Genomic DNA, 24454 nt, shown 5'->3' on the forward strand with positions numbered 1-24454 from the left:
GGGTGTAATGACAAAACTGAAAGTTCCAAACACTGTTTCATTTATTCGCGGTCAATCGACAATCTGCAATATTTTCATAATGCGTAAAGACGACGATGGACGACCTACTACTTCATAATTTTCCGGGAAAACTCTTGAAATCAAAATCAAAGCGATACGACGTGTTATGTTGCACCTTATTGGTCGAAAAGAAGAAGGGACCCACTGTTCCCTCACCCGATTGCATGCAAGATTTGCGAGTATGATACATCTCCAACAAACTCGATCGTGATTATAAATTAAAATGCCTCGTCATAGCTTCAATTTGAAATATTCATTTGTCCAATTCAAAGGGTCTCTTCTGGGTGACTCGCTTTTCGTTCTTCAGTTTCAATAGAAGAAGAGACTTAGACTTACTCTGGAGAAGATGAAGGGATTGCTTTATGTTATCGTTGTCTCTGTCATAGTTTCAGCTTGCGTTCCAGTTTTGCAATGCTCCAAGAAGCCCGTGGGAAGCGCTAGAAAGGAAGACATTCCGTACATCAAATGCCGAGTCTGTGAAAAGCTCGCGAAGCAATTGTATCTGCAGGTTCAGAAAAAGCAAGTAGAGATCATCCCAAAGAAGGTATACTTTTTGCCCTCTGGCCTTGCCTCATTCAATCGCCTCATCGTGTCTTTCTGATTGATAGCATTTGGGTTTTTTCATTGTTTTTAACTAAACTTTGAATGATTTACGCTTTAGATATCAGAGTACCAGGTCATTGAGATAGCAGAGAATGTTTGCAACCTGAAAAAGGCAGGAGCAGATTGGATTTTGCATATAGATATTGTAGAAAAAGAAGATAGGTTAGAGGTGAGAGCATTGAACTTACCAAGTTGTTCTTTTTTATGATGCATCTTGAAAGTTGACAATGTTATGCTTTCTCGGTGTTTGCATTGCACTTTGATTGAATAAAAGTTAAGGTATAATTGTTGGTTGAAGTCATTTAAGTTTAACCCATACAAATGTGAAGAAATCAGAAGCACTAAATGCTACATTTTATATTAAATATTGATATTGATTAGCGATAGCCGGACATTTGCTTTCAACTTTTTCTCTTATCAGCTGGTGGAGCAAGAGTCTGAGGGACAATGCAATTCTGAATGCAAGACAATCGAGCGTGCTTGTCAAGAGGTATGACACTTTTTCGTCTGAACTCTATTGACTTATCTGAAACTTGGTCGATCATGTTTGTCTAAATTTTGCTTTCTCTGATGATTCGATATGCTTATCAGCTCATGTAATTTTACTATATAAGTCTATGAGCAGGATTGCAGGAACATGTACTATCTCATCACTTGCTAATTTGGAAATTGCAGGTAATTGGATATTATGATACAGATGTTGCTGAATATCTTTACAACTCCAAGCCTAATATTGATTCGCTGTTCAATTTCCTGTGTAAAGACATCACTAAAGCATGCAGTACCAAGCCACCTCCTGTCCCTATGGTAACTCCATTCTGAAGAGTAGCATTTTATGACTTGCTAGTGAATTATGATTACTGGTTCCACTTAGATTGTGATTCATCTTAACTTGGAGCCTCTTTTATCATATTGCGTCTAGCATCTTTTTTGAAGGAGTTATACTATCTTAGGTTTTTGACCTAGACTAATCTGGTCAACAGCTCGTGGCCAATCCTTTGAGAGGCTTGCTTCCTATTGAGAATTCAATAGCTGTAGCATACTCAAAGTTTAAACTCAAGGCCTTTGATTAAGCTAGATCAACTCTCTTACCAATTGATCCAAGTGCTTAATGGTTATTGAATTTGGCATCTGCTAGCATAGATTATCATACTTTTTTGTCAGAGCATATTCCCACTTGCATGAGGACTGGAATTTTAAGTGCCCCTAATATTTTTGTTGGAATAACTATATTCTTTACTTCTCATCAGATGATGATCTGTGATGCAGGACAGGAGTGCTGGAGAGCCCTTCATTCCAAAGTCGTCAAAGGAGGCTGAAATGGAAAAGCTACAAAAATCTATGGAGGTTTTCTTATTTCCATCTTACATGTACGCACGTGTGAGAGTGAGAGAGAGAGAGAGAGAGAGAGAGAGAGAGAGAGAGGAGAATATTACGTACAGATTGAACTTAACATGAACAAAACCATAGACCAGCCCTCCACCCTAACCTCTTTACCGCTTGAATTAAAGCCTGGGCTTGGGGGTCATAGCATTTAATTTCTAGCCATGGTTGTAACATTGTTCTTACTGTAATTCATTTGGTTCAGGGCATGCCAGGAGCACCGAGTTTGAAGATGTACTCAAGGGATGATTTGATGAACATGCAGAATTTTGGCGCTGATGATGACGATGATGACGAAGCAGATTTACCATTAAAATTGGTACTAACAATATATCCTAATTTCCCATTTTGCTTGCAACCTTTGTTTGGAATTACTGATCACTGAAGAAACCCATATCTTACAGGGAAAAGTTTTGAGGGATAAAGATGGTCCAAAAAATTACTGGAAACAGAAGCTAAGAAAAGGATTTGCAGAGGCAAGCATGACACTGAAGAAACATGCAAATAAGGTCTCCAATCGTATACGACCGTGGTGGAGGGGAAAAAAGACAACCTCTTCAAAGAAGGGCAAGTCGGAACTCTAATTCCCGCACTAATCACCTGATTGCCGAACCACTTTAGGCTTTCCTGATGATAAGTTGACAAAGCTTATTATAGGCCTCTGTTGTTTGTTCCCAGGATTGTCGAGTGGTTAGTGCAAAAGAAAGACTGAAAGAATGAAAGAAAGATTTTCGAGTGAACAAATAGAAAGGCAATCAAATTAATTCACCGAAAAAGAAAGGCAATCAAAGTAGAGTTTCACAAGTTCTACCTTAGCAGTGAAGACCTCTGTTGGCCTCTTAAAGAGTGCTTTGGTGGGTGATAGTAAAGTAACTGACCGAGACGAGAGAGAAAAATATAGTTTTTTTTTTCCCCCAAGCCTTTTGACTAAGATAAAGTATTTATTGTAGGCTTAATTGTAAACTATCAATGAGATTTCAAAGTTCTCTTCATTATTAGAGCTCTCACAGACAGTAGATTCTTTGAAAGAGAGGTAAGCACCGGCTGTTAAATTGTTGGGAAAACCCATCAACCCCATGTTTTTAAATGCGTTACAAATCGGCAAATTGCATGGTCCTGTTCCAATGAACTTGGCTCAGTGCGTCTCTTAAATGTTGAAGCTTTGAAACAACTGTTCAGTGTCGACCATGTAATGAAAAACTTGAGCATTATCTCAGTTCTCCATATTATGATTCTTTTTAATTGGAAACAGAAGCTGTACATTTCTTGTTCTTCCATATTTAATTAAGATCTCTTCTTAAATTCATCTTCTTAATCCTTTCTTCAGAAAGTCTTTTCTTTTTCAAATCATCTCTTTAACTTGGATAAATCTATGTGAACAAGTTCTGCTCCATATACAAGTTATTAGTTCAAGTAAGCATTATATAAATATTGATAGCATATAGGGGAACCAATATCATGCAAACTTTGTGCTCTACTATTTGGCATCAAAATGAGCGTATCGGTATTTTTTTTAAAAAAAAAAAATCCTTTAAAGAAAGCATAAAAAAAATATGAACACCTTGTTTATTTGAATAATCGTTCTACCCGTCATCTTTTAAAATTATTAGGTTAAATGGGTTTCCTTTTAATATTATTTTATTTTAAATCTCCATCTAAGAAAAAAAAAGTAGAAAATCAAAAATTGAAAGGAACAAATGAAAAGAAAATGAGGACTAAGAGTTTGGTTTGGGTGCTCATCATTGTGAGCACCATGGTGCTCATCACTATGATAAAATTTAGAGTATCTGGATGGTTCAAATTTAAGTCATCATTATATATTACATTTTTTAAAATAAAAATTTATAAAAATTATAGAATGATTTTAATAAATTTTTTATTTTTAATGTGATCTAGATTTAATTTGGAGGATCTAATTTAATATTAAAAATTTTATAATTACTATATATGGACTATTCAAATGTACTATGTATAGTCCAAATTAACACCTGATTAAATCTAAGCTATGCAGAGTACATTTAGATAGTTAATATATATCAATTATAAAAATTTTAATATTAAGTTAGACCCTTCAAATTAAATCTAAACTATATTAAAAATAAAAATTTATTACAATTATTTCATAAATTTTATAAATTTTTATTTTAAAAAATATAATACATATTAATAATAAAAATCTGTTTAAATGGTCCAGATCTCATCACAGTAAGAAGCCCTAGTGATGAGCATCCAAACCAGGTCCTATGACCAGGAAGGATACTGGCTAATTATCATGAGAAATGAAAATACTATATTTAATGAATGAAAAAAAAAATCTCAGAAATATGGATGGGTCAAAAATCTTTTTTGGAAGCCAATTTTTTTCTCATGTTCAGAAAATATTTTTAGAGAAACAAAATAAAAATAGTTTTATAGAATTTTCAAGTTGGTTGTCTTTTCCAAAGAAAGAGAGGCAAACAACAAATGATCATATGAATATTCTTTTTAAAAATACATATTTTAAAGAAAGTATAGAAAAATCTGAACAACTAGCAATCAGTCCTTTGTGTCACATTTTACCTTTTATATTAATTTTTACTAGAGGTGTTTATAGGACGGTATAGAATCAGGACATTTCCAAAATGAAAGCAAGACACCCTATGCTAAAAAATAATTGAGACTCAAATTTTGTCCGATTCAAAATGGGACTGGGATGTCCAGGTAACCTCCCTTTATTTGGCAAAATGATTCAGCTCACTCAAATTTGTCTTGTGCATTCCAGAAGTTAAAGTCCCTGCCGCAACTAATGGAATGTACAGTAAGGGAAAAAGCTAACCCTTTCTATTTGCCTATGGTAAACCTGTTCCCACTAATATACATAACATAAGGCATTTTCCAAACAATAATCTTTTTCAACAAAATACACACAATTAATTAAGGGTGAATGTTGGTCGGTTCAGTTCGATTCTTTCCTAAAATATATAGAACTGATTGATCAAATAACACTAAAAATAAAAACCGAATTGAACTAAACAAACTAATCAAACCGAACAAGGATTGAATCGAAATTTGATAATTCGGTTTGGTCGGTTAATTTAATTTTTTAGTTTCATATTGAGCTATTGAAATTGAGCCCATTTTTTTAAATATTAAAACAAACAACACTATAAAATTGAGCCTTTTTTCTATTCATTTTTTTTTTCAATATGAGCCCATTTTAATTACACTCATATGACATAAAGTCCAAATATTATAAAGGCATGGATAATCAAATAAATAACCACAAATAAATACCAATGATTAAATAATAGCCTCATAATTCAGTCATAATACCATAATCTAGTCACAGCCATGCTAAATATATAATTGTAATAAAACAGACACGTGAGTGATGAAAAATAAAAATAAAATAAAATAATTTATAAATTAGATATAATTTATAAATTAATAAATTATATGTAATTTGGTCGGTTCGGTTTATTCGATTTAAATTTTTACTAACCAAGTCGAATTGATCAACCGAAATATTTAAAATAAAAAAATTTAATCGAACCGAAAAATCAAATAGACCGAATCAAATAGATAAAATTCGATTCGATTCAGTTTCATTTTCAATTTGGATTCGATTTTGCTCACCCCTACAATTAATGACAAGACATACATACCATAACAAATTAATAAATGTTACCTTTGCTTCTAGTCATCAAAGTTCCTCAAGTAAGTAATTTCTCACTACCTATACTTTCAACACATTTATCTGCACATAACACAATACTAAGCATAATTAATATTTGTGCTTAGAACTAATCACACCTATTTAACCATCAAATATGTTTGAAATATTAATAAATTTAATCAAATATGAATCAAATTCTATTCTTATTTACTATCAAATGTGCATTTATAGTCAGGCTATTACCAATGGCCTTTTGTTTGCGGGGAAATGATGAAGACCAGACCAAACTCATCAAGCCCAAGCGAGTAATGAGTCCTAGCCCAAATGTGGAGATCATCTTGTAAAGTCCAGTAGGCTTGAAAATACGTAGTACAGATTCTTTATGTATTTTCTTTATATTCTTTATTCAATATTTGTTCGCGCTTATCAAGTTGCTCTCTCTTTCTTCTGACGTGTTGAGCTGTCAAAACAAACTCTATACGCTCCCTTCATCTTAAATTATAAAATATTTTTAAATAAAATTTTATATTTTAATAAATCTTATTGAATACACTTAATATCTTTATTTTTTAAAAAAAAATATAAACTTTTAAAAATATATATCATTTAATATATCAAAGAGAAAGAGAATGGAAACTAATTATAAAAAGAAAAAAGATAATATTAAAATTAGTATATTTAATGAAATATTAATCTATTTAAAATATCTTATATTTTGAGATAGAGAAACTTTTTTAAAAATATTTTATAATTTGAGACAAAAGTAATACTATAAATGACTATAGAGTCTATACTTCACCTCATCTATCATAAGAGTGATCATATTTTCTAAATATTCTATCTTGGTAAATTAATTAACATAGACCATGGAACAATGGGGAAAATAATGAAGAGCACGACGAGTCCATCGAGGGTGCATTATCAAGGTATGCTCTCCAAACATCTAGGCAGCATTTACCAGCTGAAATAGAACGTTGTCACCATTGAAGAATTGAAGACAAAATGGGAGGAACTCATAGAGCGAGAGGTAACATTATTGAAATTCCAAAATAGCAACAGTATACTTATCAAAGAAGAAACATAATCTGCACCAACAATTTGTGCCGACGGAAAAAGGGAAAACAAATAAGACAAGAATGGCAGGAATTAAAAGCATTCAAATCATTTGGAGGGAAACAAAATTGGGTTAACTAGCCAAAGTGAATTGTAACATGTAGCCGAAGACAAAGTCACCACTATTTATCCTAGCCATCATTGATCATCCTGGCAGTGAAATGTTTGAAAACGACTTAGCATCACATCACAAGTATTGATAAAAAAAACATTGATAATTTTTAGCAAACTTAACAGATAAATCATTATAAAATAAAGAAATGACAATTTAGTCTCCCTTTCAAGTTCCAAGAGATTTTATCTGTCAATAAATTTTAAGGTGAAATGACATTTTAATCATACAAATCTAATAAAAAATAATAATTTTCTAAATATAATAATTTTCTAAATTAATTTAATCATTTGTGGAGTCACACTTGCAAATTTGTATGTCAAACTTGTGAACAATATAAAATTAGTTAGACTTTATTGATTGAATTTTTTTATTTATAAAAAGTTGTAATTTTTTAAATTATTTTTATCATTGGTAGAACCACATTTATGAATACTTTTACCAAACTTATAAATAATATAAAATTAATTAGATTTTGTTGATTGAAGAAAAACGCTGATATCATTCACAAGAGCATAAACTAATTTTTAAAATTTATTATTTAAAATTTAATTTAAATTAATTAATTTTTTTAAAACCTCTATATATCATTCTCTGTAGATAAATCCCTCGTGGGCCTTGTGAAGGTTTATAAGAGCATAAGCTTTTGGAACTGGGCTCAAGAGGGAAAGATCGTTTTGAATTTCCTTCCACGCAGTGGAAAATTAGTTGGCTATCGTTCAACTTGTGAATGATTTTCATTTTTCTTGATATCGTTCATGAGCAGAGACAGAGTAAAAGTAACAATTTTGTTCTTCACCTACGGCGAACATTCAGGACACCCCCCCCCCCTTGATAGTTTTGATTTTGTTCTTCATTTAAATAAATAAAAGAAATAAAAAATTAAAAGGAACAGACGTGAACAAATGGCCACAGAATCTGGCAAATTACATTAGAAACAAAAATACTATTTAAAACGTGAAAAATTCTCGAAAGACAAAATAAATTGAGTGGGCAACGGATTTTTTTCCTGTTCGATATCTATCTTTGGAGAAATAAAATCAAAACAACTGTATAGAATTTAAAAATAGTTTTCTTTTCAAAAGGAGAGTATAAAATAATCATATGGATTTTTTTTAAATGTTATTTAAGAAAGCATAAAAAACCTGAACACCACCTTCTATAGAAATAAATCATCTTTGACAATTATTAGGCTAGATGACTCACCTTTTTGTACTATTTTATTTCAAACCTCCCATTTTAAAACCAAAAAAATTAAAAGAAAAAAAAAAATTAACCACAGAACCCAACAAATTACAATGAGCAATGAAAATATTATGTAGAGAAAATTTTCTTTTCTAGAGAAAGAGCAGGAATCAAATGATCATAAGGATGATAAAATATCATTTTAAAATTTTTCTGATTTAAAAGAGAAAAAAATCAATCCACCACCTTATTCATAGTAACCATCCTTTTAAAAATCATAATATTTCCAAAATCATTAGCTTAGACAAATCTTCCTTTAGGAAGAATTTGCATCTAAACAAACAAAGCTATGTTTTCAAAGTGCTGCACAAATAGCATAAACATAAGATTGGAGTAATTTTATTCTAATTTTTTTCCAACATCCATTCAGAAATTACATTATATGAAAAGAACACACAAGATTTGTTCTGTATCTATCAAAAAACTAGTAAGAGATGGGAGGGAGCCTGTTCACATCAATGAAGCTGATCAGATTAGCTCTTTAATGTTTAAGCTATTGCCTACATTCGTAGATGTGTTCTTTAGTGGCCATGGTGCTCCGGACATCACTGCCTCAATTTCATGTATTTCTCGTGGACAATTGGTCATATTCTTGCAACCATCGGCAGTAACAAGCTGATTACATCAGATTGAAATAAGTACAAATAACAGAGAAAGCCAGTAAGTATCAGGGGCCAAAAACAAAAAACAAAGAAAAAAAACTAGAGTACTGTCATAACATTTCTTTAAAAGGAAAATTAATCATTTGATTTTTTTAATTTTGAGTCAATTGTAATTTAATATCTAAATTTTAACTTGTAACTCAATTCTTATAGTTTTGACTCATTATATCTTAGTCTTTAAATTTTGATTTGACACAACTCACTAATATTGGTCCCAATATTTTTAAAAATAAAATTATATTAGACTAGGTTTAAAATAAATTTAATCATTATAATTTTATTTTCTAAAATATAGGGGCAAGTATTGTAAATGGTTAAAATTATGGAGAATATATTTCATCAAATTAAAGTTCAAAAAATGAGTTACAACTGAGTCAAAACTAAAAGAATTAAGACATTGAATTATAACAAGTCAAAGTTTAAAGACTAAATTACAACTGAGTCAAAATTATAGAGACTAGAAAATTAGTTTTTCCTTCTTTAAATAATTGGTAAAATTTCAAAGGTAAAAAAAAAAAAAAGTCCAAATGTCCCAACTACTGAACAATTTTTAACGAGTAAAAATGCTGAATTGAAGAAACCAACAGAGGGAGAGATTTCTGGAGGAAAAGGCAGCATAAGCACTCAAGCTATTTTCCAAATCAAATCTACGTGAATTTTAAATTTAAAATTACGGCATTCATAACAAGAGTTAGTTACAAAATAAGTGGTGTTAAAAACCACTTATTTTGTTTTGAATAAAAAAAAAAGAAAATGTGGAAAGTAAGACAATATAGTCCTAACACATGATCAATATATATAACAAAATCCAATGTCACTATTTTATTATTATTTATTTGGGATAATGAAATTTTCTGCCCTTCAAGTTTGCCTTAGTTCTTGATTTTGCTCCTCAAGTTTAAGTTTTATTAAACTAGTCCCTTAAATTTTCCTCGATTATCAATTTAGTCTTTATTGTTAAAAAAAAAAAAGAGCAACACTATTAAGATATACTGACACAGATAATAGAATATCAATAATAGCCATGTAGGTTAATAAAAATAAATGTAATTATTTAAGTAGGGGAAAACATACTCAATTTTTTTCTTCAAAAAAAGAATAAAATGTAACATAATGAGCTATATTGATAAAAATTAAAATGATTTAAAGACTAATTTGTTTTTATTTAATTATATATACATGCCAAGTCATCATTATACTTACACATTAGATTAATTTAAGAGTTAATTTGTGTTTTAAAATATAAGGGACTAATGTGATAATTTATGAAAATATAGATGTCCAAATCAATAAAAACTAAATTTAAGGAAGTAAATCAATAAATGAGACAAACTTGAGGGACAAAAAGTTTCATTTTCCCTATTTACAGAAATGAAAAATTTTTAAATGTCAAAAAATGTAATGCTCTTCCAGACTATGTGTTTAATTAAAAGAATTGAATACTTCCATGCAGACGGGTTTCTTGTTTAAGTCAGAGATGTGATGTGATTGCCAGAAACTTGTTTTTTAATAAACAAACAAGCATTGCTAATTTTAACATCTATAAGAACAGTGAAAGCTAAATTATAAATTTGGCTGCCCTCAAAAAAGTTAAGCAGACAAAATACCATATCGCTCTCGATTCGAACACCACCAAAACCTTGAAACCTTTTAATCACTCCCTGGTTGAAGAATTTTGAAGTTTCCGAACTATTCATGGCTGGAAGCAACAAAGCATCAATGAAGTAGCATCCAGGCTCCACCGTGATAACCTGAAAGTGTAAAAGATGCCAAATGTGACCCACATCATCATCTTGTTTTTATTTCTATATTGCAATAGTGATAGAAACTTTATAGGATACCAAATTCTACATTGAGTAATATGAAATGTTCAATAAGTTATTTAAGTGAGTTGGTTTGCCCACCTCAATCACTAGCTTTTGAGACAATGTTCCCCATCTTACTTAGGTATCATTAATTGATATCAAAGTTAGATCATTGGCAGTTCTAGAGAAGGCTACCTACAAAGGATTCTCACCAACAGAAAGCCGAATTAGGTGCTATAGAGTGCAACCGTTGAGACATTGGTTTTTCATGGGTAGGCAAATTAATGAAGACTTGATGGTATGGGATACCAAGTCCCACATTGAATAGTATAGGATGCTCAACAAAGTATTCAAGTGAGCTGGTTCTTTCAACTCAACAGCTAGCTTTTGGGATATGGTTCCCATCTCACTTAAGTACCATCAAATAGTAATTAGCAAGGGATGAGTAACCAGTGGAGCATCCAAGGCAAAGAACCAAGGCTAACCAAAACAACTAGCGGCTAACAAATAATTATAATTGTTTTGAATTCAAATTTCACCACTGCCATGGAAATTTGTGACACATGACCCCTATAAACATAATCATCTTGTGATGACATGCAGATACTAGACACAACTAGACCATTCAATACAAAGAGAAAGCTCCACTCATGAAGTGACCAAAGTTTTACGTGCATCATCACTGAGCCATCTCAGGGAAGGGGGAAAGCTAATGGAAGAGATGCGTAGATAGGATCCAACATAGACAAAGAAAAATGAAGAAAATAAATCTTCATTGAAATATGAAATAAAAATCTAACTTCATAAATTAATAAAGATTAAAGGAAAATATTTAACAGAAGATGAGCAACAACAACAACAACAACAACAACAACAACAAGCCTTTATCCCACTAGGTGGGGTTGGCTACATGGATTGCAAGACGCCATTGTGCTCTATCATTTATCAAACTTTTAGGAATATTATTAATTAAGAGATCGCGTTCAACAACTTCCAAGAGTGTTCTTTTAGGCCTTCCTCTACCTCTCTTAATCGGACTCAAAGTTATATGTTCCATTCTTCTCACTGGTGCCTCTCTTGGTCTTCTTTGTACATGCCCAAACCATCTCAACCGATTTTCTACCATTTTTTCCTCAATAGGAGCCACTCTCACTTTTTCGCATATGTGCTCATTTCGAATTTTATCTTTACGTGTATGTCCGCACATCCATCGTAACATTCTCATCTCTGCTACTCCAACTTTATGCTCTTGCTATCCCGTTAGAGCCCAGCATTCACTACTATATAACATTGCCGGTCTGATAGCAGTGCGATAAAACTTTCCTTTAAGTTTATTAGGCACCTTACGGTCACAAATAACTCCTTTAGCTTTTCTCCAATTAAACCACCCAGCTTGAATTCTATGTGAAATATCTCCACTGATTTCGTCATCATTTTGAATAATGGCTCCCAAATATCTAAACTTTTCCACTTGAGGTATAATTTGATCTCCCAATTTCATTTCCAAATTATTTTTGAATAGTCCTTTACCAAATTTACAATATAAATATTCTGTCTTACTTCTACTCAGACGAAAACCTTTCGGCTTCAATGTCCTCCTCCATAACTCAAGTTTGCAATTAACCTCTTCTCTTGTCTCTGCTATAAGAATTATATCATTCGCGAAGAGCATACATTTCGGGATTTCCTCTTGAATATGTTCCGTCAAAACATTTAAAATCAAGTTGAACAAATAAGGACTCAGAGATGATCCCTGATGTAGTCCAATCTTTATAGGAAAATCCTTTGTTTGACCACTAGGCGTTCTTATACTAGTTTTTACCCCCTCATACATATCTTGTATGGCTTTAATATAAGCAATCCGTACTTCCTTTTTTTCCAACGCTTTCCAAAGCACTTCTCTTGGTATACGGTCATAAGCTTTTTCCAAATCAATAAAAATCATGTGTAGATCTTTATTTTTACAACGATACTTTTCCATTAATCCCCTTAGTAGATAAATCAACTCTGTAGTTGATCTACCTGGCATAAAACCAAATTGATTCTCAGAAATACTTGTCTCCAATCTCAACCTGTGCTCAATTACTTTCTCCCACAATTTCATTGTGTGGCTCATGAGTTTAATCCCTCTATAGTTAGTACAATTCTGAATATCTCCTTTATTTTTATAAATAGGAATTAATGTACTTCTCCTCCACTCATCAGGCATTTTCTTAGACCGTAAAATCATATTAAATAACTTAGTTAACCATCTCACCCCTTCTTCACCTAAACATTTCCACGTTTCGATAGCTATACAATTAGGTCCGTTGGCTCTACTATTTGCCATTTTCTTAAGAGCTTCCTTTACCTCCTTATCACGTATTATTCGATAGAATGACAAATTTTGTTCTCCTTTACCAGTTATTAAATCCTCCAAGTTACTAGATGAATCCTCTCCATCATTGAAAAGTTTAGAAAAATAAGTCTCCCATCTATTTTTAATTTCATCATCTGTAACTAAAATTCTTCCCTCTTCATCTTTAATACACCTTACCTGTTCTAGATCTCTTGATTTTCTTTCCCTACTCTTGGCAATCTTATAAATATTTTGCTCTCCTTCCATTCTTCAAAAGCTTTAGAACGAGCTTCACCCACAGCTCTCTTAGTTTCCTTCTTAGCCATACGGTACCTCTCCCAATTTTTCTCATTGTTACACAAATGTATGGCTTTAAAACAGTTCTTCTTATACTTGATTTTGTCCTGTACACTATTATTCCACCACCAAGACTCCTTATCTCTCGGACTAGAACCTTTTGATTCTCCCAAAACTACTTTTGCAACCTCCCGTATCTTTTTCGCCATATCCTCCCATATGATGTTAGCACTTCCCTGAGAATCCCAAATTCCTTTATCCAAAAGATTTCGCTTGAAAATATCTTGCTTATCACCTTTTAATTGCCACCACCTAATCCTTGGTGTTACTACTTGTCGACGTTTTTGGATTTTACTCATAATACATACATCAAGGATTAGGACCCTATGTTGTGTCGTTACAGCATCTCCAGGGATCACCTTACAATTTTTACAAAGTTTTCTATCAGTGTTCCTAACCAAAAGAAAATCAATCTGTGACCTTGAGGCTCCACTTTTGTAAGTGATGAGATGCTCATCTCTCTTCTTGAAACAAGTGTTGGCAATCTTAAAATCATACGCCAATGAGAAATCAAGAAGAGTTTGTCCTTCATTGTTTAGCTCTCCAAAACCAAAACCACCATGCACCCTCGCATACTGACCAGCTTCCCTCCCGACATGCCCATTAAAGTCTCCTCCAATAAAAATCTTTTCACTATGTGGTATGTGTCAAATCAACCCCTCCAGATCCTCCCAAAATAATTCCTTAAGGCTGGCTTCTGTCCCGACTTGCGGCGCATAAGCGCTGACAATATTAACAGTCTCATGTCCAATTATCATTTTTAAAGAAATAATTCTGTCTCCAATTCTGCTAACTTCTACAACGTTCTTCTTCCACTCCTTATCTATAACAGAAGATGAGCAAGAATCTTAAATTCATACAACTAATAAAACCAAAGGAGAATCTCCACAGATAAAAATGATAATTTTACTTCTAGATGATTTCTACATGTTCCCCAATACTTATAAAATAACTAATAATTCCTAAAATACTCAACTAATCAATAACTCAGATAATGAGGCATAATTACTTGATAAAAAATAAATAAATAAAATGGCCAACATAATCTACAATACCCACTACTACTAAATTTAAGGACCACTCAACTAAACAGAAAAACAATCTATAAAATATTGTTAAACAGATAATATCTAAAATAACTTGAAAATAATAATTGTTCTTAATATTTCTTAATCTCCCCCACATCACCCAATATCACACACTATTCGGTACCCTATCATGTGTGCAGTTACATGTGATATCTGACATCACACAGAAAGAGAGAACATAAATTTCTAGTTGAGATTAATCCAATGTAAAATATAATCCAGCCAGTAAAACTCATGTTTGTCACTCAAATTTTGGTGACTGAGAAAGTTAGAACTGACCATTCTTTCCTCGAGCTCTCGGCATGTACGCAAGGACTTTAATCCAGGTTCCTTTTGTCTTTGCATCCCCTGCAGAAATGCCAAAATTTTAGAAGACATCACATGAAAGACAATTTGCAGGAGCTTATGATTAAATGGTCATTTAGAGAACACGAAGGAGGGGGCTTTAAATTGGAAAAATCAAGCTCAACGACTGCTGGAGGAGGTTATTTTCAGTAAAAGATCAACACATCCTGAAATTACACTGCAAGACTAGAGGACCAAATTGAAAATACGTTTAAATGAGAAAAAGTAACATCCTTGCTTCTTCTTGTTGTTGTTGTTGTTTAAATCTACCCTCCTGTCATTTCTGTCATTTTTTTAAACAGAAAAATCACAGAATCAAGAAAAATAATCAAGGATATTGCTGTCATTTCTCATGTAAACATATTTTTAATTTGGTCCTACAGTGTAATTTCATTGTAAACATATTACTATTATCATTATCATTATCATTATCATTATTATTATTATTATTAAAATCTACCCTCCTTTCATTTCTGTCATTTTTTTAAACATTAAAATGACAGAATGAAGAAAAATAACCAAGGATATTGCTGGATTTCTCATGTAAACGTATTTTTAATTTGGTCCCACAGTGTAATTTCATTGTAAACATACTTTCAATTTGGTCCTGCAGTGTAATTTCATAATGTGTTGGTCCTCTTTGAAAAATAACCTCCTCCAGCAGTCCTTGAGTGCAATTTTACCCTTTAAATTTGACTGCATGTGAATTTTTTTAAGACCTTCAAGTAGCCTCCAGGATCGTGTGTGTCGATACCAAGGAAATGTCCCAAGCCATGTGGCATAAAAACAGCACCCAAGCGTTTGGTCATCATATCATCAACATCACTATCCCAGAAGCCAGACACATATTATCATGGCACAGAAAAATAATCGTTATGTTTAAACAAATTGCAACTGAAACAAGAAATAATAGGGATAAAATAAATGTCACCCAATAAGGATTCCTCCTCTCTTCAGTGACTCCAGAATAACTTTTTCTGCTAATCTACAATTTTTTTAGAGAGGAAGTGAACGTCAATAATGCAAATCACTAGGCAGAAGATGGAAATAAACCATTAAAACAATCAAGACAATTTTTTTTTTAATGAATATAAGAAATTCTGACACATTTGATCTGGGTTAATTAAAAAACTCATACAGACTTGTAATTTTGGTCAAAAGTGCATTTCAATATGACTAATTTTCATGATCATAATACGTCACAAAGACTTTAGACAAGCGCTAAATCCAATGAAGAATCAGCTATGCACACTTGGTGCCACTTCCAGAGCAAATCAAGCTCATGGTTGAAGTTCTTAAAATATAAGGTGATGCAGGATAAGATAAAGATTTTGATTATCTTGTCATTTAAAAATATATAAAAATCAATGGAATTTTAACATTAGCCAGATTAGTAATCATATTAATTTTGATGTTCAGGCCTGGATTGTTATCCCTTCATTCATTTTAGGGAAAATGACTCGTAAGGATTTTAATTACTAAGAGGCCAAAATACTCCCAAATGCATTGGCAAAAGAAAATGACAATTTGGGTATGAGTTTAATATCAAGTTGTCATTTTCCTTTGTCAAGTTGTAATTGCACAATATTGGGGACTTGGCAGAAATTTGTACATTTCATGGGACTTTAAAATAATTGAAATCCTTGTGTAGGACTTTTCAGTAATTTTCCCTTTATTTTATTAGGACTAGGATTTTGATTAACTATTGCAGAAATTTATATTTCAATTTGATAGGGCCAAAACTTGTATATGCAACTCTGATTATTACAATACATTAAATAGTGCCCCAAGAGAGATTTAGAGCACAAACTAGGCTAGGCTAACTCAGAAGAATCAAAGTCCACCAATCAGTCACTAAGATCAGCTATGTTAACAACTAGGATTAATCTCATAATAACATTTGACTAGCTACGAAATAATAATTACAAGTAATTATAGGTTTACCCATGCTCAACTCAAGTTAAATCATAGATGTTATTCATGCCAACTAGCTCATGAAATCTTAGAACATAAATGAAAAGAAACCCTTTATTGAATATATCAGTGAATGTATCAACTATTTTTTATGGGAACATATGTTAGGTGTAACATACTAACATCCCATATTCTGAAGCCATAATTAAGGCCTGATCTTGTGTTTTAAGGCATAAACCAAGGGACGATTTTCTTAGGGGTGATCATTCGGTCTTGTTGAGAGTATAAGGCTTCTCTAGCTTTCCCTCTAGTGGTTTGGTCTTGTGTGAGGTGTAGGCTTTTCCTTGGACAGGGTAATCTTTTCACCACCCTTTTGTTCAAAATCATCTTTAGGAGTGTTAATACAGGGTTACATCAAGCATATCATCCCTTCTGCTATGTTCTCCCTGATGAAATGTTTATCCACTTCAACATGTTTGGTTCAATCACGTTGAACTACATTAGGGGATATTTTTATGGCAGCCTTGCAGTCCCAGTAGAGCATTTTAGGACGCTCCATGTGAATTTGTAGTTCTCCCATCAATATCTAAAGCTATAGCCCTTTGCATATTCCATGAGCAACTGCCCTAAATTCTATCTTTGCACTACTTCTGTCTATCACACTTAGTTTTTTACTTCTCCATATGACTAGATTTCCCCAAACAATATATAATTCTTTGAAGTAGATATTTCTTTTCATACACGGATCAAGCCCAATCAGTTTCTGCAAATACTTCAATGTTGGCTAGTTTTCCCGTTTGAAACCTCTTCTTGGGGTGCACTTCAAATATCTTAGGATCTTATAAACTACTTCTAGGTGTTTTTGTTTTGAGGGACAAAACATTTATTAAGGAATTATAAAAACTGAGTTGTACTGAGTCAAAAAACTATCTAGATCAAATTGTTCTAAGTCAAGAAAATATAAGAACTAAGTTATTTCGAGTCAAGAAACTATAGGGACAATGTTATTCTAAGTCAACATTTAGAGATTGAATCACTAATTCAGAAACAATTTAGGAACTAAAAGTTATATATTTTTCCAAACTTTTAATATCCTATTTTTATTATATTAGTCAACACTAAAATAACAAATTAGGGTTAGGAAGCTACCTTTAGATTTAATTCCTTTTATTATACAAAGATTTAATTCTAATTGTATTAACCAAGAGTGCTTAGATTAATTAGCAAGAGTTGTTCTAGCTTAGCCAGAGGTCTCAAGTTCGAGTTCTGAAAACGTAGCAGCGTAAGCCCACTCTTGTGCTGCTTATCATGCCTCGATCTAGATTAGTTTGAGCCCCTGTTAAGTCCTCATAGCTTGAGTGAGGCAAGGCCAGCATATCGGGTGCTCAAAAAAAAAAAAAAAATTCTGATTATATTGGAAATTCTCCTGGCCTCATTATTTTTTGTTAAGATCCTTGCTCATATTATCTAGTAAAGAATCCTTTCCTTCTTTTCAGTCTATAGATTCTACGAACCCTTCCATACTAGTACATCACATAGTCTAATGATCCCTTCTAACTAGATTCACCTTTAGATTCTGTCCCATAAAATGATAAAACAAGAAAATTGAATTCTCATTCACATACTGGTGACAATTAATCAAGGAAATACCAATACACATGCCCAAACTACCTAGGGCATGATTCTGCTATAGTCGAACTCATCCAACAAGCCATAAGATTTAGCATTTTATATCCAATAAATTAATAAATATAAACACGCATATGACTACTATTAAGAATTTAACAAAAAGCAGAGGCACAATTATAGTTACTGAAAGGAAACAATATCAGTGCACACTCATACTTGTGCATGTCAACCCAGCTTACTCCAGGTTTCATTGCAGCTATGACATCATTATGGGCATCAAGGACAGCCTGTGGAATGATGGAAGTAAAAAAATAAGAGCTGTTGAAACAAATTCTATAAAACATTAAGCTAAACAATTGTCTGCATCTCATGAATTATTTAAGCCGAACTTTGTGCAAGTGATTCTGCAGAAATGCACTTATAGTTTGAATGTTCATTTAGTTGCATGCTGATTGCTTCAAGTAAAAACAAATACACATTTTTATTCCATATGATAAATGAAGTTGCATGAAAGAGCACTTACATTATATATAAGGGATTGATCACTTGAAAACTTCCCATTTACCTGCAAAGAAAATCAAAAATTTAGCATAATTTGAATATTCCCTTAGAGAAGTGGTCTTTCCATTATCACAAGGACAATATTTGATAGGTGCTCAAAACTGAGAAAAAAAAAATAAGAAGAGCAATTCTATTAAGATAATATAGAACAAGTATCTCGCTATATACTTCTCTCAATAACCATGCTCAGAGGAATCTCCAAAGAGCTCAAAAGTATTAAAAGTCTGTTTTATTCATGATATGCCAGTTTCTGGGTCACTAAACATATTTTTAATGCCAAATACAATCCAAAATAATTGAATATATGAATAAAATCTAAGATATTTGGATAAATATCTAGGAATCTAAATAAAAACTAAATAATATTATTAAATAGAAAATATCTAAAATAAATTAAAAATAATATTTATTCCCAATATTTCTCTAACTTCCCAAATCACCTATTATCCCTCATTAATCGGTACCTCGTCAATACTCCTTCCTAGAAATTTGTCTTGTCCTAAAGCCAAGACATAGGCAATAACTTTCTTGGATGTTTGGAGGCTTAGATGGGAGCAACAAGGGCAGTATCTCCAATTTGGGCTCCAAAAGTAGAGTTGGGCCAAAAAAGAGACTCACTATTCACCAAATTTAGAACCTTGCACTCAAAGAAGGTCTTCTTAAGCTTCATTGTTTCTATAGCAGCTTTTCCTAAACCTGCAACAAAGGAAGGATTGGCATTTCTAGTACTATCTTGACTCCAGTGATGTCTTTCAGTGGAGAGATGAGTTCCTCACCATGTTCAAGCTCTAAAACAGAAACGTGCAAAGCTGAAGAAGGCATGGAGTTTGTTGGGTTCTCTAAGAGATGGAGAGAAGGTCGAATCTCTCAGCCTTATGAATAAATGTATTTCCAATCAATAGTGTTTCATTTTGACTAGGTTGTTGCACTCCTTTGGGATCACGAGTCACTATTTAACACTAAACTTAAGTGCTTGTACGCACTTTTAGGTTGAGAAGTTCTCCATTTGTGAATTTCCATATCTCCCTTAACTCCTAAATGAATATGGCTGGCTTTAATTCGTTTGCTAGTTGGCACAATTGGTGGTGCCCTAATTGTAGAAGTAAAGATGTCAAGGTGAGCTATGATGTAAAGGAATTGGTGTGTATCATAAGGTAAGGGAAAATGGTTAGATAAGGAATTGCATGCCGAAATAGGCAGTGAGAATGAAGGTTTAGGAAGGGTGTAAAGGTGGTAGGAACCTATTAAAGATCGGATGGCTCTAATTCTAAATGATAAATGTTCAAAATTGATAGAAAGAAATAAGAAGAGTAATTCTATTAAGATAATATAGAACAAGAATTTTGATCTATACTTCTCTCACTAGCCATGGTTAAAAGAAACTTCAAAGAACTCAAAAGTCTATTTTATTCAAAATATACTAGCTTTTGAGTCACTAAGCATATTTATAATGCTAAAAATAACCCAAAACAATTGAATATCTAAATAAAATCTAAAGAACTAGATATATAGATAAATATCTAAATAGAATCTAAATAACTAGATATCTATCTAGATAAATATCTAATAAATATCTGATAGAGCTGACAATTTTATTAAGACCTGTATGAGGAAATTAAGGGAGACCAAGATGGCAAAAAAAGAATTCACCACCGGTTCAAGCTTGAGGTAAACTAGACATTCTACCCATTCCCTCTGAGTGGTGTGGATGTTGTCCTGGGAGTTGAGTGGTTGAAATCATTGGGAGAAGTGAAGATGAACTAGAATCGGTTAACAATGAAGATTGGCAAAGGGAGAGACATGGTTTGTTTGCAGGGTGATCCTACCTTATCCAAAAATCAAACGACTCTCAAATCTCTCATAAGATTAGTGAAGAAAAAAGGGGAAGGGTATCTAATTGAATATAATGGCCTAGTCAGCGAAGAAGGGAGTGAGAAGAGTCTAATTCTTGAAGTTCAAGTGTTATTGAAAGAATTTCCAAAAGTTTGCCGAACCCTTAAGGGATTGCCTCCACCGCGATCTAAGGACCATGCAATTGAAATCAAGCCAGGGGAAAAACCATCGAACATTCGACCCTACCAATACCCTTACTTACAAAAAATGAAATAGAAAATATGGTCAAAGAGATGCTAAATGTTAGGATTATATAACCTAGCAACAGCCCCTACTCAAGCCCTGTCCTCTTGGTTAAAAAGAAGGATGGGAGTTGGCGATTTTGTGTCAATTACCAGGTGTTGAACAAAATTACGGTCCCAGACAAATTTCCTATCCCTGCCATTGATGAATTGCTAGATGAGTTGAAGGGAGCAACCATTATTTCAAAGTTGGACCTTAAATCTAGATGCCATCAGATTTGGATTAAAGCGGGAGATGAACACAAGACTACTTTCAAGACACATGAGGGTCATTATGAATTCAAGGTGATGCCTTTCAGTTTAACCAATATTCCCTCTACCTTCCAATCATTAATGAATGAGGTGTTCAAGGAGCAATTGCATAAGTTTGTGTTGGTATTCTTTGATGATATTCTCATATACAGCACTGATTTATCTTCACATTTGAAACATTTTGAAGTTGTACTAACTTGCTTGAAAGAAAGTCAGCTGGTGGTAAATTTAAAAAAATGCAGCTTTGCTCAACCGAAGATTGAGCAAAGGAAGGGGTCACATCATTTCAAAGGAAGGGGTCCAAGCTGATCCTACAAAGGTTGTGAGGATGCTGAAATGGCCTATGCCTAAGAATGTGAAGTCCTTGAGGAGATTCCTAGGGCTGACCAAGTACTACTGACAATTTGTCAAGAATTCTAGAAAAATAGTGAGTCTGCTTACTGACTTGCTTAAGAAAGATGCCTTCAAATTGACAACCAAAGCTAATGATGCTTTTGAACAACTCAAAACAGCGATGACTACACTACCGGTGTCATCAATGCCGGACTTTTCCGCCCCATTTGAACTAGAGATAGATGCATCCAGGGCTGGCGTTGGTGCAGTGTTAATGCAAGGTGGCCAACCTATTGCTTATTATAGTCAAAAACTTTCTAACAGGGCACAACAATGTTCTGTTTATGAGTGAGAACTTATGGTTATTGTGATGGCTGTTAAAAAGTGGAGGCACTACTTGTGGGGACAAAAATTTTCCATATGGACAGATCAAAAGGCTCTCAAATACTTGCTGGAACAACGAGTTCTAAAGGAGATTCAGCAGAAATGGGTTTCCAAAATTAATGAGATTTAAGTTTGACATATCTTACAAGCGGATGCTCTTTCTAGACAAGAAGAATCATTAGAAATGATGGGTTCTCACTATGGCAGCACCATGATATGGAAGAATGGGAGACAGAAGTGCAGAACGACCCTAAATTGAGCAAGATCTTGTAGCAGCTCAACACCAATCAAGAAGAAGTTGAAGGGTACAGCTTGGCTAAAGGGTGTTTGCATTACAAAGGATGCTTGGTACTTTCAAGGAATTCTGCACGCATTCCTCTATTATTAAAAGAATATCATGATTCCCTATGGCTGGGCATTCAGGGTATTTGCGCACATACAAAAGGTTGGCCAATGTTTGGGAGGGCATGAAGAGAGACACCTAGCATTATGTGGCTTGGTGTGATGTATGTCAGAAAAATAAATACCAAGCTTTGTCTCCTGCTGGACTTTTACAGCCCTTACCTATTCCTCAACAAGTATGGGAGGATATTAGCATGGATTTCATTACCAGGCTACCTAAATCCAAGAGGTATGACACTATTTTGGTGGCGGTAGATAGACTCACTAAATATGCCCATTTTTTGCCAGTATCACACCCTTTCACAGCCAAAGATATTGCTGAAAAATTTGTGCATAACATTGTGAAGTTGCCAAAGACCAGAGTATCCTATAGAGACAAGGTGTTTGTGAGTCAATTTTGACAAGACTTGTTTAAGCAAGCTGGTACACAACTTTGCCTTAGCTCTACTTACCATCCTGAATCCGATGGGCAAACAAAAGTATTAAATAGGAGACTAGAAACTTATTTGTGTTGCTTTGCAAATGAGAAGACGAACCAGTGGGTTCAATGGTTACCGTGGGTTGAATATTGTTATAACACCTCCTATCATAGCTCCACTAGAATGACACCATTTAGGGTTTGTTTGGTTTAAGGGGAGGGGAGGGCAGGTAAGGGGAGAGGAGGGAAGGGAGGGGGAGGGGAAGGAGGGGTTGGAGGGGGATGTTTTGGAGGGGAAAAATTTCCCCTCCCCTCCACCTAACCAAAGGAGGGGAAGGGAAGCACACCCTCAAGGCTGTGTATGGGAGAGGACCCCCCTCCTTTTTGAAGTTGAATGAAAAGCCATCTGCCATAGAGGAAGTGAATGATCAGATTCAGATTAGGAATCAAGTCATTGCAATCTTGAGGGAGAATTTGAATGTTGCACAAAGCAAGATGAAGCAGCAAGCTGACAAGCATCCAAGGGATGTACAATTAGAAGTTGGGGATTTGGTTTATATAAAACTCAGGCCCTATTGCTTCAAGACTATAGCTAAGAAGGTGAATGAGAAACTCAGCCCGTGCTTTTATGGCCCTTTTAAGATCATTGAAAGGGTTGGCCCAATAGCATACAAACTGGATCTTCCCCCCCACAGCTCGCATTCACTTGGTGTTTCACATTTCTTAGATAAAAAAAATCAATGCCGACGACTACAGTGAATCCCACAATACCCTCAACACTTTCTAGTGAGTCTGAACTTCAGGTTCAGCCTGAAGATATTCAAAAATTCAGACGGCTTGTGAACGGCCGGCCAGATGCTTGTGAAATGGAGCGACTTACCTAAGTCTAAGAATTCATGGGAGAAAGCTGACATTATCTCTACATAATTTCCAGATTTTCTCCTTAAGGGCAAGGTGAAGCTTTTAGGGGAGGATAATAATAGAGCTGACAAGTTTATTAAGACCTATACGAGGAAATCAAGGGAGACCAAGAGGGCAAAAAAAGAATTCACCACTGGTTCAAGCATTTAACCCATGGATCCTGATGACAAGAAAAAGTAATGCTAGGTCACTTATGGTTTTGGGGGCTACCTAGAGGTATAGCCTATGTTGGGGGATGTGTAAGTCGCTTTTTGGAGTCCTTAATTGTTAAGGGAAGAGAGAAGAAGGGAGAGAAGAGACTGATTTCATTCACAAAAATGTGCCAAGGACGTAGGATACAAGATATACCCTAAACCAAGACACGTATCCCAAAAGGTAAGGTCCTATACTGTCAATAACTAATCTGTAATGCAGAAATATATGAAAAGACAATAATAACCTATCAGCATAAAGACAATAAAGCCATCAAATAACTATAAAATAGCATAATGTGTAACAATACTCCCCCCTTAAAAAACATCCTTGTCCACAAGGATAGTGGTAGAAGCTGGAGCATCTGTCTTAAAGTGAGGAAACTGCTGTTTTATGGCTGAAAGATCTTCCCAAGTAGTGTCTTCAGGTTGAGAAAATTTCCAGCGAACCAACACTTGAGTCACCGGTAGATTATGGCGCTTAATGATTTTTCTACCCAGAAATTCCTCTAGTTCCAGCATAAATTGACCATGATCATCTACCAGGG

General features: G+C 33.8%; 2 protein-coding genes across 2 annotated transcripts in view; one reads left to right on the top strand and one right to left on the bottom strand.

The window, feature by feature from the left end:
• Positions 1-186: 186 nt before the first annotated feature.
• Positions 187-3038, top strand: LOC129292121 (uncharacterized). The gene is made up of 7 exons (XM_054929643.1): positions 187-604; positions 722-832; positions 1085-1153; positions 1339-1470; positions 1933-2010; positions 2252-2365; positions 2451-3038. The coding sequence occupies exons 1-7, from the start codon at positions 407-409 to the stop codon at positions 2628-2630; spliced, it is 882 nt and encodes a 293-aa protein (XP_054785618.1). The 5' UTR covers positions 187-406; the 3' UTR covers positions 2631-3038.
• Positions 3039-8488: 5450 nt separating this feature from the next.
• The window catches only part of LOC129292674 (uncharacterized), a 30871-nt gene continuing 14905 nt past the window's right edge, over positions 8489-24454 (bottom strand). Inside the window, exons 10-16 of the mRNA XM_054930271.1 lie at positions 18833-18874; positions 18526-18596; positions 15698-15751; positions 15486-15591; positions 14701-14769; positions 10441-10584; positions 8489-8786 (exon numbers count right to left, since the gene is read on the bottom strand). Of these exons, the coding sequence (XP_054786246.1) occupies positions 8640-8786; positions 10441-10584; positions 14701-14769; positions 15486-15591; positions 15698-15751; positions 18526-18596; positions 18833-18874 (633 nt within the window). The 3' untranslated portion in view covers positions 8489-8639. The remainder of the gene's footprint in view (positions 8787-10440; positions 10585-14700; positions 14770-15485; positions 15592-15697; positions 15752-18525; positions 18597-18832; positions 18875-24454) is intronic.

The sequence above is a fragment of the Prosopis cineraria genome, unplaced genomic scaffold (assembly GCF_029017545.1).
Source record: "Prosopis cineraria cultivar Desert tree isolate PC_DT_omini unplaced genomic scaffold, ASM2901754v1 PC14, whole genome shotgun sequence".
NCBI classification, from domain to species: Eukaryota; Viridiplantae; Streptophyta; class Magnoliopsida; order Fabales; family Fabaceae; genus Prosopis; species Prosopis cineraria.

What these genes read in the sequence shown, in the direction of transcription:
- LOC129292121 (XM_054929643.1), top strand. Translation starts at nt 407, where the DNA reads ATGAAGGGATTGCTTTATGTTATCGTTGTCTCTGTCATAGTTTCAGCT. An exon ending in AAAAAGAAGATAGGTTAGAG is followed by an intron (nt 833 to 1,084) that starts GTGAGAGCATTG and finishes TTCTCTTATCAG; the next exon opens with CTGGTGGAGCAAGAGTCTGA. An exon ending in TCGAGCGTGCTTGTCAAGAG is followed by an intron (nt 1,154 to 1,338) that starts GTATGACACTTT and finishes TGGAAATTGCAG; the next exon opens with GTAATTGGATATTATGATAC.